This window comes from Mustela nivalis (genome assembly GCF_964662115.1).
Source record: "Mustela nivalis genome assembly, chromosome: 2".
Taxonomy (NCBI): Eukaryota; Metazoa; Chordata; class Mammalia; order Carnivora; family Mustelidae; genus Mustela; species Mustela nivalis.
This window is the reverse complement of record NC_139021.1, coordinates 121043333-121064094: the sequence shown is the minus strand read 5'-3', so window position 1 is coordinate 121064094 and position 20762 is coordinate 121043333. Positions and strand designations below refer to the sequence as shown.

At 37.6% G+C, this 20762-nt stretch overlaps 1 protein-coding gene across 1 annotated transcript in view; it reads right to left on the bottom strand.

The window, feature by feature from the left end:
* UBE2D1 (ubiquitin conjugating enzyme E2 D1) overlaps positions 1 to 14704 on the bottom strand; it is a 37281-nt gene extending 22577 nt beyond the window's left edge. Inside the window, exon 1 of the mRNA XM_082721229.1 lies at positions 14435 to 14704. Within this exon, the coding sequence (XP_082577355.1) occupies positions 14435 to 14458 (24 nt within the window). The 5' untranslated portion in view covers positions 14459 to 14704. The remainder of the gene's footprint in view (positions 1 to 14434) is intronic.
* Between the last annotated feature and the right edge of the window lie 6058 nt (positions 14705 to 20762).

Genomic DNA, 20762 nt, shown 5'->3' with positions numbered 1-20762 from the left:
GGGGACATCACTGGTAATCCTGAAGAACTATGCAGACCACTGAATAAAAACACAAAAGTACGGGGGTACGTGGGTGGCTCAATCAGTTAAGTGTTGGACTCAGGTGATCTCAGGGTCTGAGATGGAGCCCTGCCATGGGATCCACACTCAGTGCAGAGTCTGCTTGAGATCCTCTCCCTTTGCCCCTCCCCCCACTTGCTCGTTCATTCTCTCTAAAAAATAAAGTCTTAAAAAAAAAAAAAACCATGGAAGTACCTAGCTTAATACCTAACATGTATAAAAGATACTCCCCCCTCTCACTCACTGTGCTGTGTTCCCTCTCTCATCATGTCTCTCTCTGTCAAATAAATAAATAAAATCTTGAAAGAAAGAAAGAAAGAAAGGAAGAAAGAAAGAAAGAAAGGAAGAAAGGAAAGAAACATTAATTTTCAGGATGCCTGCGTGGCTTAGTCTGTTAAGCGGCTGCCTTTTGCTCAGGTCGTGATCCCAGCGTCCTGGGATCAAGTCCTGCATCAGGCTCCTTGCCCAGCAGGGAGCCTGCTTCTCCCTCTGCCTGCCATTCCTTCTGCTTGTGTGCGCTCTCTCTGTGACAAATGAATAAGTAAAATCTTTTAAAAAGGGGGAGGGGCATCTGGGTGGCTCGGTTGGTTAAACAACTGCCTTTGGCTCACGTCATGATCCTGGAGTTGCGGGATCGAGTCCTGCATCCGGCTCCTAGATCAACAGGGAGTCTGTTTCTCCCTCTGACCTTCTCCCCTCTCATGCACTGTCTCTCTCAAATAAATAAAATCTTTAAAAAAAAAAATGCTAATCTTCCCTCACCTTCCTCTTCTACCAGAATGTTTTTTAAAATCCAGGACTTTATGCATTTTATTCATGGATTCCTCCACAATACTCAGCACAATACCTTTTGTATAAGGTGTGTGATATCATCTGAGTTAACCAATAAAATTTAAGTAATAACATGATCAGCAGGGAATAGACATCTCAAATTTCAATCTTTTTAGGAAAACAAATCATTAGATTTGACAACAGAATCAAAATCAATTACTCCCTTATGCATATATGTAGACTGCATTTAATAAAATATAACAACAGGTGTTGAATGAATAATGCAGTTCACTTAAAAACACAGGGCTAGCCTTTTAAGTAATATATAATCTTACCTAAAAATGAATCTCAAGAGAATATTAATCATTAAAATATTAAAAACTCATGCTACTGCCACAACTATTTTCAACTTACAGAATCTATGGCAACAAAGTAGCCAAAGCCACACAAAATTCTCGTTACAAATTTTGGCTTTGGTTTTTCTGGTTTAGAAGACCTCAAAACTCTAAATATTCCACCCTTATACCTTACTTAGGATGCTACTGACATACTGTCAGGATATACAGGTTTTGGCTGCTTTTCCAAGAGCAGTTAGGAGTTTGTGCTGAGTTGACCAGTCTCAAAATAAAGTTGTCTTCTAACCACTGTCAGTCCTTGGTGACAGAGCTGCCCAGAAACAGGGCTGCAGTTGGGGGACATGGATAATTTTTTATTTTTGGTTTTTGTCCCATGACCAATTTAACCAGTGGACTAATCATAGCAGAAGTTTATTAAACGTCTCCATATCCTATCTAATAGGGATCACAACTCTGTTTTTATTTTTTTTTTTAAGATTTTATTGGTTTATTTGAGAGAGAAAGAGCATGAGTTGCGGTGGGGGGAGCAGAGGGAGAAACAGACTCCCCACTGAGCAGGAAGCCCAATGTGGTGCTAGATCCTAGGACCAGGAGATCATGACCTGAGCTGAAGGCAGACACTTAACCAACTGAGCCCCTCAGGTGCCCCATGACTCAGTTTTTATACTCTCATCCCAAATCTACCCTCCCAATGTTTTAAAGAATTAATGGTATCAGATTATGATGCTCATAATCCTCCTAAATCATTGGACATATTTGTTGATGATTATACTGACCCATGAAATTCAAGGAGAACTGGTTTGTGGAGAAAAAGAACTTCATAAGATACAATTTAAAAAGTATAGGAAAGCAGGCCTCTGGATTCTTAGAAACTTAATAGTAGTAGTATCTCCAAAAAAATATATGTTAGCGTAGCTTTACACTACAAAGGTCACCTTCTGAATGTGTTTATTCAAGTTCAGAACACTCTTAAGAAGTTCTAGAAAGTTTCTCCTAAGACAGAAGTGTGATCTACTAAGGAACTGTTATAAAATATCTTGACGGACACAAACTACGTTCTAAATCAAAAATAAACACAGATATGAAACATTAATAAATAAGATTGTAAGATCTGGTAAATTCTGAAAAGCCACATATATTGCTTCAGAGATTACTTCCTACTCCACCCCTTTAAACCTGTGTCACTCTACAATACTGTACTTAAAATATATATAACTCTTATTTGCAAAAAGAGTGGATTGCTGGGGCACAGAAAAGTTATTAATTTTTGTTGTTGTTGTTGTTGTTTCTTTTTCTTTTGTATGTACTAGTTATTACAAGTAGCAGTTGGGGCTGCTGCATTTTGCCACACAGGAAGTGAGCAAAAACCAAGGGGTGTCTTTCACATACTTCAGTGTGGTGGTGCCTCACTAGGGCTCTACAAAGCTTCCCTGCAGACAGTTATACTTGAAAGAAATGGATAACATATCCTTCAAACCCAACTTAGAATATTATCACTGTTTTTGATAAACAAATAGCCTTTTGATGTAGAAGTAAAAGTGATGGTATTTAACATCTGAGTGGGATCATGAGCACTAACTTTATCAAATAGAGTTGCAAATGGAAAGAAAACAATGGCAAACTTAGTACTCAAAAATTAAAAGTGAAGTCAGTGGCATTCTAATGGAGGGAAAGAAAATTTTTCTCAGTAGATGGTCATCTGGGTACTATATGGGAAAAAGAATAAACCCTGACCTCTCCTACCTCAAACTTTATTCAAAAATCAATTCTAAATAGATCTTAGTTTTAAATATGAAAGATAAAATAACACTTCTATGTATTTTTAAAAGATTTTATTTTTAAGTAATCTCTATGCCCAACATGGAGTTCAAACTCAAACCCTGAGACCAAAAGTCCATGCTTCACTTACTGAGCCAGGTGTCTCAGTGTTTTTAAAGAAGACATAAAATGTCTTAATGACCTTGGAGGAGGCAGAAATTTCTTAAACAGGATGCAAAGAGCACTACCCATAAGAGAAAATAAAAGAAAAAAATTTGGACTTGACTAAAATCAAGAACATTTGTTCATTAAAGATACACTAAAAGTGTTAAAAGGCAACTAATAGGAGAAAATACTTACAGTACATATATCTGGCAAAAGACCCATATCCAGAATATGTAAAAACTTTACCTACAGATCAATTTTTAAAAGACAGATTTGGATAAGGCAAAAGAAGCTGTAAGAAAGAAAGACTATCCAAATGGCCAATATACATATGAGAGGGGCTCTTGGCTTCATTAGGCATCAAGGAAATGCAATGCCACTACAAACCCAAAAGAATGGTTAAAATGAAAAAGCCAGAAAAAAGTATAAGGGTTGGCAAAGATGTAAGGCAACCAGAACTCTCATGCTGCTGGTGGATGAAGAAAAGTTTGACATTCACTACCAAAGCTGTACACTGGAATACTCAATGACCCAGCAAGTTTACTGCCAGGAATATACCTAAGAGAAATATGTAGAAATCCTATAATGTAAGAGATGTCTATCAGACAATGAGACTAGTTATAAATCCATATACAAAAATAACTCATTATAGTAAACACACTGTGTTTATGTGTAAATGTATATTTCATTTCCAGTAACTTTTAAAAGCTAAAATTGAAATACATAGTTGATCCAATACCCTTTTCCTCCTTTGAGACAAAGTAAGCCTAAAACAAACCAACCCTATACTTAAACACAGATCAGGCAATAAATATCATCAAACTGGTTTAAAGTATGCCCCAGACAAAAGCATTCTGTGTCAGTGAAACAATTTTCTATTCCAGTGTAATTAACACTCAAAGAAAGAAAACTGATGAGGATATCTAAATTTTAAAATAAAAGTATAAGATATAGTAATGAAAGACAGATTACAAGATTGTGTCCCTATGTTATGACTAAAACTATAGAAGCATTATAAGTCCACAAAAATGTGTACTTAATGGATTTACATAGCCTTACATGGCTAAGCAGCTCTATTCTAGTTCAGACTTCTATAACCAAATAGACACAAAGGAAAGTACTAAGAGGTCTGAAACTGAATTTTAAATTGGCACAGATGGTACATTTATAACACCCCCACAATATGCTGACTGTTCTCCATAAAACCAACCTAGACACAAGTCCCTGCCTCTAGGGAACTTAAAATCTAAAAGTAGATGAGGCAGCCCAATTCAAAGAAAGTAAACAAATAAAAGGAAACAAAGAAGGGAATGTAGAAGAGAAGCCCAAATTAATCTCTCAGCTCCCAGAAGGGTAACAGTCCAATCTAAACAGTAAAGAATGAACAGTCAGAGCAGCCTTCTTTACCATGAAACCTAATATGACACTATGCACTAAATATTCTCTAAAAAATTATGCCGACCAGACTGAAAAAGCATTGTTGTTCTCTAGCTTCAACATTCAGAAGGTCTAAATCTCTGTAATAGATAGAATACATATCCCACTGGATGTGTGTAAAGAACATTAAGTAGCCTGCGCACAGGGACTAATAAACAGTCAAAAATCTAAACTACTGAATCCAGAACATATGAAAGCATTTCAAAAATCCTGGCTCAAAAGGCTGTTAACTCATGTGACACAACCATCTTTACCTAAAAACTCCTAAAACAAGACAGTGATTCTTACCAGATTGCATTTCTGATGTTTTCTCTAAAGGGATATATGAGCTATATTTGGTTTGTCTGTAAATAAATATTTCATGGACTTACAGTTCAGACTCTGATCTCCTTATCCAGTTGACTAGAGCTATTTCAATAGAGAGATATCAAACAATTGTCAGAAAGGTCTCCAAATACAGAACCTCTTTAAGCCCTTAAATTAAAAAGCAGCTTTATTTTTAACCATGTAGATTCTTCCTGGAACACTTCAAAATGCTAATGATATCCAATTAATTAAGTTATAGGAACCAAACTCACTTTGACAAACTGGCCCTAGCTGCTTCACTCTTTGGATCTGGTATCTCTGGTAAAGGCTATTAAAATAATAATAATAATAATAATAATAATAATGCCAAATTCTACACAAAAGGAAGAAGATGAATAAAGCAATGACACTACTGGTTTTGCTGCATCCAAGTAGTATTTAATGCATCAGAGCTATAAATAGCACAATTAAGAATAAACATTTGAGGTAAAGATTAGGTGTATTATCTACCCAATGCCTCAGATCTGCAACTACTTTTCCCCAGTGGTTTCAACAGCAGCCATAATGACTTTCAATTTCCCAAAATACTATCTTGCCTCTAGTTTAAAACATGGCTTCCTCTTAAAGAGAAGACTCCCAGCCACTTCCTTTATATATATTTCCATCATAATAAGTACATAAATAAAAATGTATCATAGACAAATCCAAGGCATCCCAGTAAAAATTGTATTTCAATCTACTTTATGAAGTGTTATGATAAAAATATACTTTTTCCAGTAATTCAAACTCTAAACCAATGTTCTCTGTACCAGTCATAACTTTAAAGTCCCCCAAATGCTATCTTGTCCATAGTTTTCTTTTAGATAGAAGACTCCTAAGCACCTCCCCTACCCCCCACCTTTAGCCCCCCCCCCAACACACACTGATTTGCTTTATCTCATCTTAAACATTTCCGTAAGATTTTCCTTGAACCCTTCAAAGGGTTCCTGCTATATTCTCATAGTACCCTATACTCCCCTTCTCAGGACATTCAACAGATTTGTAATTACAAATGGTAAACAATCTTATATTCTATGAGGGCAAGAATGCATACCTAAGAATATGATTAAGAATGTACTTCCTTACTCAAAAAACTTCAATGGCTTCCCCAAACTTCTGCATTAAGGACATGTTTCTCAGCATGGGTCTTCAGGACCCTCCACAGTATGAACTTTAATGCCTACTCTTCCCCCAAATGCTTCACAAAAGCAGAATTATCTGTTCCTTCCAGAACAGGATAAGGACTTTGTGGTGCCTTCATTTCTGTAGCTTCCTTTATGAACCCTGTCTTTGAAAATGCTACCCATTCTTCCAAACTTAACATCCAATTCCATCTCCTCCATAGAATTTTTCCTGATCTTCCCTAAATAAATTTCACCTCTCCTACTTCGACTCTCTTTTCAGTTATGTTATATTTTCCTTATGGTACTTTCCTAAGTCTACCTAATCTTTAATGGCACTTTTCTTACCCTTAATAGTTTTAAATTTCCTAGATAATGCTGGGTATATGTCACTTTTCCATATTTCTCCTTATCTCACTTTGTATATACCTTACATACAGAAGGTGCTCCATAAATGAATTCACTAGAATCCAAAAAATCTACTACATATAAGGTAGCTGTATGGCAATTTTCTAAATATGTGGCTAAAACAATCTTTAAAGTATAAAGATGCCTGTGAAACAGATGGAAGCTAAATGGAATTAGAAAAGCTTATAATGATACTGATACAAAAACAGAAATGTATCTTATTTGTATCACAAATAACTGCTTTTTAATCAAAGAATAAGACATATTAAAAGACTCATTTATCTTATACATTAAGATGCCAACATTAATTTCAATTCTGACATCTCAAAGTAAATAGAATTTTAATTCAAGTTTCATATAGCAGCAAAGTACCATCCCATGCTTAATATTTGTTTTTGTGACCATTTCTACTGTTGGTTGAACAAAACAAACAGCAAATAACATTCTTTAGGTGTGCCTAAAGTTATAAATCAGAAAGGACAACAGAAATTATCTAGTTCAATGCATAACATTTCTAGATAAAGAAAATAAAGACTAGGGCACCTGGGTGGCTCAGTGGGTTGAAGCCTCGGCTCATGATCTCAGGGTCCTAGGATCGAGTCCCCCATTGGGCTCTCTGCTCGGCAGGGAGCCTGCTTCCTCCTCTCTCTCTCTGCCTGCCTCTCTGCCTACTTGTGATCTCTCTCTGTCAAATAAATAAATAAAATCTTTTTAAAAAATAAAAATAAGGGCGCCTGGGTGGCTCAGTGGGTTAAGCCGCTGCCTTCGGCTCAGGTCATGATCTCAGGGTCCTGGGATCGAGTCCCATATCAGGCTCTCTGCTCGGCAGGGAGCCTGCTTCCCTCTCTCTCTCTCTCTGCCTGCCTCTCCATCTACTTGTGATTTCTCTCTGTCAAATAAATAAATAAATAAATAAAATCTTTTAAAAAAATAAATAAATAAAAATAAAAATAAAAAATAAAGACTATGAGGTTTCTTGGCCAAAGCTATAACAAGAGGTCCAACCATCTGACTTCCACTCCAGCACTCTTCCCACTCAAAACAATATTCACCTCAAGACTGTAGTAACTACAGCCCATTATTCTCAATCAACATTGGAGCCAACAATGCTCCAGTACTTGAATTAAGGCCATTTGCACAGTTTCAGCCATGCTCGAGAGAAACAAAAGTGTGACGAGTGAGGGAATGAAAAGGGTTCTTTTTATCTTTTCCCAGGGGCTTCTATTTTATAAAAGGTTAGAAATAAATACCACTCCATAAGCTTTGAGGAGGAGTGTTTGTGTTCAAAGACACTGAGAAGCAAGAAAAACATGATAAGAAGTTACATACAACTTTTCAAAATACATAATAGAATTTGACACATAACAGAACATACAACACAGAGCATTTTCAATGCTACATTAAGAAAAGTTACTTCATAATTTTTTTTACTTCAGAATAATCAAGTACATCGTAAAGTACATTACTTATACATAAGGTACAAGTAATCATAAAGTACATTTACTTCAGAGTCATCAAGAAAGATGATGCTTCAGGAAAAAATAAAGACAAAATGAAATGATAAAAGCTAGCAGCCAATTTCTTAAAACCAACTTAAATACCTTTCAATATTTACCAAATATTTGTTATTAAACATCACTTCTTATACTTCTATCCCAAATGACAGGTATATAGCAGGTACTTAATAAGTATCTGCATAATAAATCAATTAATCTTTGTATCGCCCAGCACTATTCTTCAATATTGTGGTTGTACATCAGTGACTATAAAATGCTACAACTTTTGGTAAAAAACGAGCACTGAAGTTTATATCAAAGAGAATTGTTTCTAAGACTACAACATTTGACATTGTGTATGTGTGTGTATGTGTATGTATTTTTGTGTATATATACTCATCTGCGTTCTCTATACATACATATATATATATGTGTATACATATAAATGTGTGGCATGTATTTTCAATAATATTGATTTTATCTAAGGATTTCATATTGTGATTTCCAAACTTTCCTTACAGCAATTCATAACAAGACAAACATAATACATACATCACAACCTAGTACACATATACACAAGCACAGGGACACAAATACATAATTAAAAGTTTCATGAAACAATTATCACCCTACTACACCGAAAGCATTAATATTTTGTATTACATTTTTTTTTTAATGCTGTTTGTGACCCACTAAACTGGTTTCATCACCCCTGTTCTGGAAATTCATAAAAGTGCTAGAAGACACTGGGAAGGTGTAAGACTTAGTCTGGCATTCATTCCTTAGAAATAACCTAGGCTTTATGAACATCAACCAGAAACTGGCAAAACTTAAGGCTAGAGATTATTAAACATCTTCATTCAAAAGCTATGTTGAGCACTAGAATGGCATCATTATTACGTAAGTAAAAAATACAGACCATATTTTGGGCCATAAAACAAGTCCCCAAAATTTAAAAGGAGTCAAATAACAAGTTCTTTGTTCACAATGGAATTAACTTAGAAATCAATAATAAAAAGCTATCTGTAAATCACAAATATTGGGAGAATAAATAAAACTTGCTAAATAAGGGTTGAAGAATCAAAAGGGAAATTAGGAAATATTTTTAACTCACTGAAAATACAACACATCAAAATTTGGGGGAAGCAAAAACACAGGCCAGAGTTTTACTGGTTTACAGAAGAACATTGAGCCCAGGCCATCAGGTCTCTTTGGTTTCCTCTAAGGAAATCCAAATTCTGCTCACATAAGGAGGGTAGTCACCTGCACTGAGAATCAGCAGATTTGCACTACTAAGGAAATTTGAGGTAAGCAAAGCAATATCCCAACCTCATCCCTACTGGAAAGGTTTTCATAAATCTGAAAGGATTTTCAATGTGGTATCACTGAAGGAGAAGAGCCACCAAAAAAACCAGAATAAAATGAATAGAGAGAAGTGGAGGCAACATCCAGAAAGAGGATGGGTAGCACTAAACTGTAAACTTCAGGATGATAGTTTCCTCCCCATACTAAGGACAACTCCTGGAACATACTGCCTAATATGGTAATTGAACCTTCACAGATTCATCCCAGACTCAATTAAAAGCAGAAAAACCTCAGGCCATCTGACCAACACAGCAAGCTAGAAACAGAACAAGTTTTGCCTTCAGAGAGATGTTCTGAGGTGATCTGAGGATCCTTCCAAATGCCTAAAAATCTGGATTATATACTACAGCATCATTTAGTCTAGCATCTTAGGGTTAAGAGGAGAGAGGACAAATATCTCAGTATCTGTTTTTAATTAACATAGTATCAGTTCCTCTACTGTTAAAAAGAAGTGAAGAAGGGAAGAGAGCCAAAACATTACAGACAACCATTAATTCAGCTTAGTGGAGAGTATGAGGCTTATTATTTTGATTAGTGTCACTCATTAAATATGTTTTCGATATGTATTTCAGGGAACTAAAGCAAGTGAGGATGCTACTCCGCTTTACTAGGGGCAATCCCACATCCTGCTAAGCTGGTTTTTATAATATGTGTTTGGCTTCCAAAATAGGCATAAACAGCCTTTATTTAGATCTATGCTATTTACTTCCACAGAGAAGGAACCTCAGAACTTTTTAATAGGATATCTTCTTTTTTTATACCTCTGTTGTGATGATGAAGGAAAAATACATGTTACCTGAGGTAAAAGAAGATTGAGCTTAATTACAAAGATTTAAAAGAAAAATTCACATGGTGGCTTTTTAGAAAAAGAACACTGTCTTCCTTTCATCTCAAGGCAAACCACTTTATCATGGAGCATAAATACTGTGTTCTTCTTTTAAAAAATTTTTGTTGAACTTACATCCTTTTTTACTGAAAGACTTTGGAATCTTAGATTAAATCTTGTAATCTGCAAGTCTTCCTAACGTATTTGTGCAATCTGAACAGTCGACTGCTATTCACAGCCACTTGAGGAACTAAATTGCTGTATCAGTTCATAAATAGTTTTCTCAAGTGAAATGATACTTTCGACAGAACATTTATAAATTACAATTTTTCTAAAGTTTTTTGGAGAAGAAAAATTTTAAGTGATGGAACAAAAATAAACAAAGTTATATTACTCATTTACCATGTTTAATGATCCAGTGTACATTACTTCAGAGCGGAGATTTATAATGCACAATCAACACACAGAATGATGCATGATTAAATATGCCAAAGTCTTAATGATAATACCACTTTACATGTGTATAGAACAGTCCAGTTTGCAAAGAACTTACATCCATACACTCATTTAACTCTATGTGTCTATCAATTTAAATATAATAGATATGAGTCCATTTGGTTAAGAAAATCCATATACTAAAATGGTTAAGAGCATGGAATCTGATGACCTCTGTCTAGTTTCAAATTCTAGCACTACCACTTACTAGATACGATATTCAGGTACATTACTCAACAATTCTGTGACTCAGATTCATCATCTGTAAGATAGGGATAACAATCATATCTACTTCTTGGGCCCACTAAAGACTAAATCAATCAATATATGTCAAACACTCAGAACTGAATCTATCACAGAGTAACCTTTATATATTATGTATGCTGGTTGTACTTAATACTGTATCATTGTATGGATAGGGAAATAAGCTAATTAAGTAACAGGGCCAGAAATAAAAACCAGATCTTCCTCTATTTGATGCTCTATTCACAGAGGGCTGGGATTTTTTTTTAAGTATCCTAAAGGTTTTCTAGACTGATATAAAGTGTTTAATGTGGAATTGTACAAATCAAAAAACTCAGCAGTTCAAAACATTTATAAAGTTGTACTATAATCCATTTATATATACATTTTAAGTTAAAGGGCTTTTTAAAAAGGAAAATATTCCATTTTGAGGACAGAACTATACACTAAGGAGTAGTTACCTGTGTTGCTATATTTGTAAAACAAAACTCTTTTGCTTCTCTTTTCCAAAGACCAAAAAGGCAATAAAGCCTATGTTACTTTGGTGATCATAACTTCAATTTATCACATTTAAAAAGTCTAGAAGGAAACAAACTAAGATGATAATAATGACTATATTAGGATCTCCTATTTTTCCCCTTGGTTTTCAAAACATTCAGTATTATGATATAACATTCATAATCTTAAAAGTGATTTCCAAAATAGATTTATCAAGGATTAAAAGTAGCATTGACAAAAGAAACACTTAGAAATAATTCTAGAAAATAATAGATGCCCAGGTGAAAAACTATCCTCTTTTTTCAAACATATTTTAGGTGTCTTTCCTCAGATTTTGTTCTAAATTTTTCCCTTTAGTGATTTAGGTGACTGATAACATCTTCCACTATATCTAAAAATAGGGCATGGGTGTGTAAATTTATGAGCTGAAATGCAAAACTGGCACTGGATGTCTAAATAAGAGTATGAAATCATTCAGCATACTCTAATATAAAAATATATTTTAAGCATTGATATCTACACGCTTTGCATATACATACAATTTTAATTCAACCATCTTTAATCTTTTCATATGAAGTGAAAAAATGTGAAGTCATGAACTTTTTTAAACATTCTCAAATATGCCAAGTCACTTCTTCAGAGATTAACTTGGACAAAGCACTCCTTCACTCCTGGTCTCAGGTTCCTTCTTTGAATAATAATAGACCAGAACATCAGTGGTTCTCAACCTTCTTTCCACCCCAGCCCATCTGGGGGATTCCACATCTTTCCATTTGCAGCAGTGGGGACAGTCTGAAAATGTCCCACAAAAATTTCTGATACACTACCCTCGATGCTGGCTCTAGCCTCTGCCCTCCACTCAACTCCAAACTGAAGTTTTCTGAGGTTTTACACAGCTTTAAGGTCTGCCACTTTGGGTACACAAAAAGTACAACCCAATGACCTGGAAGGTATCTGACCCTGCTACCTCAATACCGCTAAAAAGAAAGGCCGAGAGTTAATATGTATCTTCTTTTGTTAGAACATGCAAGATTCAAGTAAGGATTTACATAAGGATGATATCAAAGATGGCTCTGTAACTGTTCATAAGGTAAACAGCACACACACCTTACTTGGAACTGGCTTCTAATCAAGGAGGTGTAAACAGTAAGAAAAGTGTAGAATCAAACAAAATAACACCCCTTAAAGTATGAGGGAATGATATGAACATGTGATTACTGGAAAGGAGATTTGTGCTAGCCAACTTTCCTGATAACAGGAAAGGAAAGCCAAAGACTGGCACACAGAGATGGGATGTTATATGACCCCCCAATTTATTCTCAAAATATCAATTTGTTACAGGTCTATCATCAATTTTATGTGATTTTTTTTAATCAAACAACTCAGTTATAAACCAATAGTAACTAATAGCTTAAAAAAATATGCTTTGGGTGTATTCTGTATTATAAATATTCAGCATGACTGACAATTGCCCAGTAAAGTATTTACAAATAATGTCCATTTTCTTTGACTGTCTACTTACTGTGGACAAAATTCTACATTACTTAAAATCTATTGTATATGCAAAGTCTTGTGAAGAATTCTCACAAGTAAGAAAGAAGAAAATGGAGTTTAAAACTTCCTTGGAACAGGTGTATTGTTTAATTAAAATGTAAGCCAATATTACATATTATTAATAAGCATACCAGTCATGACAAAGATGCTGGTTAGGGCTTTGAAATTAGGGTAATTTTGAATGTGCAACTGCATTACCTTCAAGTCAGAAAACATGAATCTATAAATGCAGTTACCTTTATATTTTATAGAGAGAAGACCCTCAAATGGCACACACACAAAAACAGTATCCTACACATTCAGCATCTGAACAAAAAAAAGGCTGGACCTGAAAGTTGCTGTCCTCTGTACCAGAAGATGCCACCAGTTGTGACTGGAATACAATGTATATATCTCCATCACTTCATGTCTTAAAAAGTTGGTAAAATTATTTGTAGCATTGATTTCTTCTAAAATTATTTGCATGGCATGCTGTTGGCTTAACTTACTGAAACACTCCCCATTTAAAAATAAATTCTCCACGTTCTCCATATACTATAAAAAGCCTTCCTAAAACCTGTGTCAGTGAATAGACCCATAACCCAATAAGAAATAAAAGTGAACAGAAAAAAATAAAAAAATGGCCCAACCCCAATTTTGTAAGATATTCACATCTGAAACAGTAGCAATAAATACAGTATTATGCAAGAGAAGGCAATTCCTTACAGAGTTGGGATGGATAAATATTTGTTGAATGAATGTATACATTTCTTCTTCATTCTATACTCATGTGTCAAAGCATCAAACAACTTATACTGTGGCAGTTTTTGTTGTGTCTCGAACTTTACATGTAAGTTTATCATGGGGGGAGGAGGGGGACCTGTTTGGCTTGACTCACGATGAATCACAGCCAGGAGGTCATCTTGTTGTGTATCAGCAACTATGTTTTCACTAGAGCTATGTGACCTGAAGTGGCAGCAGAAGAGGTACCAAAATAGAAGAGGCAAGAGGCTTCTCCTGGCTTCTGGGCCCCAAATAGGCTTTTCCAGCCGGTTCAGGGATCTGAGCAGGAGCCAACCGCAGAGGAGAAACGGAACAAACCCAACAGCATCGAGGAGACAGCCTGCAGGCCCACCACACCTTCCTTGCCCTCGCAGGGAGCCCGGGGAAGCAAGAACAGAAAAGAACGGGTGTGGAGAAAACAGCATGACAGGGGCCAAAACTAGACCAGTGTAGGGCAAAATCCAGCGGTGACCTTAAAGCACAGATTTTGGGAAGGTCTGGAGCCACAGAAGGATCTCCACCCAGGGACTCCCGGCGCAGCTCCGGCGCTAGCGCGCAGCGGGGCCCCGGCTTCCAAGCTATCCGGGACTTGTCCCTGCTCCCACCTCACCTGTCCAGTGCCCGCTGGCCCCACCGGCATCTCTGGCCCCCTGATCCCCGCGCACCCTCCCATCCCCTGCCCTCCCGGCGCGTCTTTCGGGACCATCGCCGGGGTCAGTGTGGGCAGGGAGCCGAAGCGCGCCCCGTCGCCCCAGGCCTGGCCCGGGCACTCACTTTCTGAATCCTCTTCAGCGCCATGGGTCAGGGAGGGCGGCGGGGACACCGGCCGGCTGGCGGCAGCTACGGGGCGCGGGGGCGTAGGGTCTCGCGGGCTCGACTCGCTGGCTGCTCTGCTGGTTCAGCCCGGGGTCCCCGGCTCGCTGCTCGCTGCTCGCTGGCTCGCTCCGGGCGCCAGTGCCTGCTCAGTGTGCGCCCGAGCGCGAGTGTGCGCGAGTGTGCGGGCGGGGACGCCGGCAAGACTCTTTTGTTTCCGCTTTTGCTTCTGGGAAGGAGCCTGCGCCCTCCCCGCCCGCGCCCCGCCCCGCCTGGCACACTGGGAAGTGTAGTTCCAGCCCTATCCTCTGCGGTCTTCCCTGGGCTTCGTCGGGTTACTCACTGCTGACTTCAACCCAAGCCTGGACTTAGAACTGCGCAGTCTTGAGTTGGTCTCTGCAGTTTGATTTTGATCAATTTATGAACCTAAAGTTCCCAATCTGTAAAATAGGAATAACAAATTAGCTCGTAAAGCACTTACAGGAATTTCCAATACAGAGATCCTGTTATTTTTACTTTTGTAGAGTGACCTCTCTTCTCAAACATATATAAATTGCCCAAATTTCTCACACATGCACAAACATGCCCGTAATGACTCCTTACTTACCACCTTAATTCCTATTTCAAAAAGCACCTCTATCCACAGCTAATCTCCCATATCTCCTTCTCCTTGGAACTCCAAATTCTGAGATTCGCCATCATTATTGGCTCTTCTCTTCCTTTTACAGTACCTACAATCTACTCCCCACAATTCTCATGAACTTAAAATCTACTCCCCTTAATTCTTATGAACTTGTGTGCTCATTAAAATTTGGCTTCTATTTTCATAACAAACAAAATCGGTTTTCACCAAGGTCAGGCTTGAGCTTCTAATTACCAAATCCAGTTCACTCCTCATTCTTCCTGATGGTTTTGAATAATTTGATGACTGGCCATCCTTTTGCTTTTCAAAGCACTCAGGGACACTATCTTCCATGGTAACTTTCCTGGTAGCTGGGTCTTAAACTTCTCTGACTTTTCTTTTTCTGTCACTAGCTCCTCTTCTCAAAAGATAGACTGCCCCAGAATTCCAAGCCTTGATCTCATCATCAATTTCTTCCTAGAAGATAAACCCCTTGGCTTCCCAAAACTGGGAGACTGCCCAGGGTGATTGGAGGAGCATGGGCTTGTAGACTGGATCTGTCTGACCACTTCCTACTGTTTGACCACAGCTAAGACACTTTAAACTAAGCCTCACTTCCTTCACCTGTCAATAGAGATAATAATTCCTGGATATATCAGAATTAATTGGTATGAAAATATATAGTGCCAAACACAGTACCTAACATGTCAGAAGTTCTCTATAAAAATTACTTCCCTTTGGAAAAACAAATATTGTTTAAATGCCTATACTACCCAAAGCAATCTATACATTTAATTCAATCCCTATCAAAAACCAGGATCACATTCCCTCCTTAATGCCCATTACCCAATTACACCATCACCACAGCCCCCTCCCTTCTGCAACTCTCAATTTGCTTCTTGGAGTCCAGAGTCTCTCATGGTTTGTCTCCCTTTCTGATTTCTTTCCATTCAGTTTTCCCTCCCTTCCCCCATGGACCATTCCACATAGGAGTGAAACCATATGATAACAGTCTTTCTCTGATTGACTTATTTCACTGAGCATAATACCCTCTGATTCCATCCATGTCAATGCAAATGATGGGTGTTCATCCTTTCTCATAGCTGAGTAATATGCCATTGGATATATGTACCTCATCGTCTTTATCCATTCATCTGTTGAAGGGCATTTCAGCTCCTTCCACAGTTTGGCTATTGTGGACATTGCTGATATGAACACTGGGGTGCATATGCCCCTCTCTTCACCACATCTGTATCTTTGGGGTAAATATCTAGTAGTGCAATTGCTGGGTCATATGGTAGCCCTATTTGTAACATCTTGAGGAACCTCCATACTATTTTCCAGAGTGGCTGTAGCAGCTTACATTCCCATCAATAGTGTAAGAGGGTTCCATTTTCTCCAAATCCTTGCCAACATTTGTTGATTCTCGTCTTGTTAATTTTGGCCATTCTAACTGGTTTAAGGTGGTATTTCATTGTGGTCCTGATTTGCATCTCCTGATGGCGATACGGATCATTTTTTCAGGTGTTTGTTAACCATTTGCATGTCTTCTTTGGAGAAGAGTCTATTCATGTCAGCTGCCATTTCTTAACCTGATTATTTTTTTGTGGAGGGTTGAGTTAGAGAAGTTCTTTAGACATCTTGGGTACCAGCCCTTTATCTGTTATATGATTTGCAAATATCTTCTCCCATTTCATAATTTGTCTTTTAGTTTTGTTGACTGTTTCCCTTCCTGTGCAGAAGCTTGTTCTCTTACGAAGTCCCAGTAGATCATTTTTGCTTATGCTTCTCTTGTCTTAGGGATGTGTCTGGGAAGAAGTTGCTGTGGTCAAGGTCAAAGAGGTTACTGCTTGTGTTGTCCTATAGGATTTTGATGGATTCCTGTCTCACATTTAGATCTTTCATCCATTCTGGGCTTATCTTTGTGCATGTTTCATTCTTCTGCATGTGGCTGTCCAATTTTTCCAGCACCATTTAGTGAAGAGACTGTCTTTCTTCCGCTGGATATTCTTTCCTGCTTTGTCAAAGATGAGTTGACCATGGAGCTGAGGGTCCATTTCTGGTTTCCCTATTCTGTCCCACTGATCTCTGTGTCTGTTTTTGTGCCAATACAATGCTATCTTGATGATCACGGCTTTGTAATATACCTTGAAGCCATGCATTCTGATACCCTCAGGTTTTTTTTAATTTTTTATTTTTTTTATAAACATATAATGTATTATTAGTCCCAGGAGTACAGGTCTGTGATTTGCCAGGTTTACACACTTCACAGCACTCACCATAGTACATACCTTTCCCTACGTCCATAACCCCACGACCTTCTCCCTGCCCCCTCCCACCAGCCACCTTCAGTTTGTTTCATGACAGTAAGAGTGTCTTATGGTTTGTCTCCCTCCCGATCCCATCTTGTTTCATTTATTTTTTTCCTACCCCCCAAACCCCCCACATTGCATCTCCACTTCTTCATATCAGGGAGAACATATGATAGTTGTCTTTCTCTGATTGACTTATTTCACTAAGCATAATACCCTCTAGTTCCATCCATGTCATCACAAATGGCAAGATTTCATTTCTTTTGATGTGATACCCTCAGTTTTTGTTTTCTTTTTCAATATTCCCCTGGGGATTAGGTATCTTTTTTGGTCCCATATAAATTTTGGGATTGTTTGTTCTGGTTCTGTGAAAATGTCGATGGAATTTTGATAGGGATTGTACTGAATGTGTAGATCGCTCTGGACAGCATAAACATTATAACAATGTTTATTCTTCCAATCCATAAGCATGGGATGCTTTTCCATCTCTTTGTGTCTTCCTCAATTTCTTTCATAAAAAGTGTTCTGTGGTTTCTAAAGTGTAGATTTTTTTTTAAAGATTTTATTTAGTTAGTTATTTTTAATTTTTTTTTATTTTTTAATTTATTATAAACATATAATATATTTTTATCCCCAGGGGTACAGGTCTGTGAATCGCCAGGTTTACACACTTCACAGCACTCACCAAAGCACATACCCTCCCCAATGTCCATAACCCCACCCCCCTTCTCCCAACCCTCCTCCCCCCAGCAACCCTCAGTTTGTTTTGTGAGATTAAGAGTCACTTATGGTTTGTTTCCCTCCCAATCCCATCTTGTTTCATTGATTCTTCTCCTACCCCCTTAAACCCCATGTTGCATCACCACTTCCTCATATCCAGGAGATCATATGATAGTTGTCTTTCTCCGCTTGACTTATTTAAAGTGTAGATCTTTTACCTTTTTGTTTAGGTTTATTCCTCGGTGTCTTATGGGTTTGGGTGCTATTGTAAAAGGGATTGATTCCTTCATTTCTTTCTCTTCAGTCACATTGTTAGTGTATAGAAAAGCAACTGATTTCTGTGCATTGGTTTTGTACCTTGCCGTGTTGCTGAATTGCTGTATGAGTTCTAGCAATTTTGGGGTGAAGTCTTTTGGGTTTCCACATAAAGTATCATGTCATCTTGGTGAAGAGAGAGAACTTGACTTCTTTGCAGAGTTGAATGTCTTTTATTTCTTTTTGTTGTCTGATTGCTGAGGCTAGGATTTCTAGTATTACATTGAACAAAAGTGGTAAGAGTGGGAATCCCTGCTGTGTTCCTGACCTGAAGGGAAAAGCTATCCATTTTTTTCCACTGAGAACATTTGTTGTGCGCTGTTCATAGATGCCTTTTATGGTTTTGAGGTATGCTCCCTCTATCCCTGTATTCTGAAAGAGTTTTAATCATGAAAAGATGCTGTATTTTGTCAAATGCTTTTTTGCATCAATTGAGAGGATCAGAGGGTTCTTGTCTCTTCTTTGGCTAATGTGCTCTATCATGTTGATTGATTTGTGAATGTTGAACCACCTTGGATCCCGGGAATAAATCCCACCTGGTCGTGGTGAATAATCCTTTTAAGGTACTGGTGGGTCCTACTGGCCAGGATCTTGTTGAATATCTTGGTGTCCATGTTCATTAGGGATATTGGTCAGTAATTTTCCTTTTTGATGGGGTCTTTATCTGGCTTGGGGATCAGGGTAATGTTGGCCTCATAGAATGAGTTTGTAAGTTTTCCTTCCATTTCTATTTATTGGAACACCTTCAGTAGAATAAGTATGATTTCTTCTTTGAATGTTTGGCAGAATTCCCCTGGGAAACTTCCTGGCCCTGGACTCTTGATCTTTGGCAGGTTTTGATGACTGTTTCAATTTCCTTGTTGGTTATTGGTCTGTTCAGATTGTCTATTTCTTCCTGTTTCAGTCTTGGTAGTTTATGAGTAACCAGGAATGCATTCATTTCTTCCAGATTGTCTAGCTTGTTGACATATAGCTGCTGGTAACAAGTTCTAATAATTGCTCTATTTCCTTGGCTTTAGTCCTGATTTCTCCCCTTTCATCATAATTTTATTAATTTGAATCCCTTCTCTTTTCTTTTAGGTAAGTCTGGCAAAGGTTTATCAATTGTATTAATTCTTTCAAAGAACAAGCTTCTAATGACATTGATCCATTGTACTCTTCTTCCGGTTTCTATTTCATTGAATTCTGCTCTAATCTCTTATTATTTCTCTTCTGCTGCTTGGTTTAGGCTTTATTTGCCATTCTTTCTCCAGGTCTCTTAGGTGTAAGGTTAGCTTGTGCATTTGGGAATGTTCTAATTTTCTGAGAGCAGCTTGGACTGCTATATACTTCTCTCTTAGGACCGTTTTTGCAGTATCCCATAAGTTTAAACCGATGTGTTTTCATTGTCATAGGCTTGTATGAATTGTTTAGTTCTTTAATGCCCTGGTTGACCCATTTGTTCTTTAGCAGGATGTTCTTTCATCTCCAAGTGTTTGGGTTCCTTCCAAATTTCTTCTTGTGATGAGTTCCAGTTTCAAATCATAATGGTCTGAAAATATGCAGAGAATAATCTAAATCCTTTGGTATTGGTTGAGACCTGATTTGTGACCCTGTATGCGATCTATTCTGGAGAAAGTTGTATGTGCACTCAAGAAGAATGAGTATTCTGTTGTTTTAGGATGGAAGGTTATACTGTATATATCTGTGAAGTCCATCTGGTCCAGTGCATCATTCAAAGCCCTTGTTTCTTGTTGATCTTTTGCTTAGATGAGATGTCCATTACTGTGAGTGGGGTGTTGAAGTCCCCTACTATTGATGTATTATTATCCATAAGTTTCTTTATTTTGGTTATTAATTGGTTTATGTAATCGACTGCTTGCATGTTGGGAGCATAGATATTTATAATTCTCAGTTTTTCTCATTGGATAGACCTTTAAGTATGATATAGTGTCCCTCTACATCTCTTACTACAGTCTTTGGGTTAAAATCTAATTTGTCTGATATGAGGATTGCTACCCCTACTTTCTTTTCAGGCCCACTAGCATGATAAATGGTTCTCCATCCCCTCACCTTCAATGTGGAGGTAACTTTAGGTTCAAATTGAGTTTCTTTAGACAGCATATGGATGGGTCTTGTTTTTTTATCCAGTCTGATAACCTGTGTCTTTTGATACCTTTACATTCAGAGTAGCTATTGAAAGACATGAATTTAGTGCCATTGTATTGTGTGCAAAGTCCCTGTTTCTACAGATTGTCTCTGTTACTTTCTAGTCCATGTTGCTCTTGGAGTCTCTCTTCCCTTAATATTTCCTGCAGGGCTGGCTTGGTGGTCATGTGTT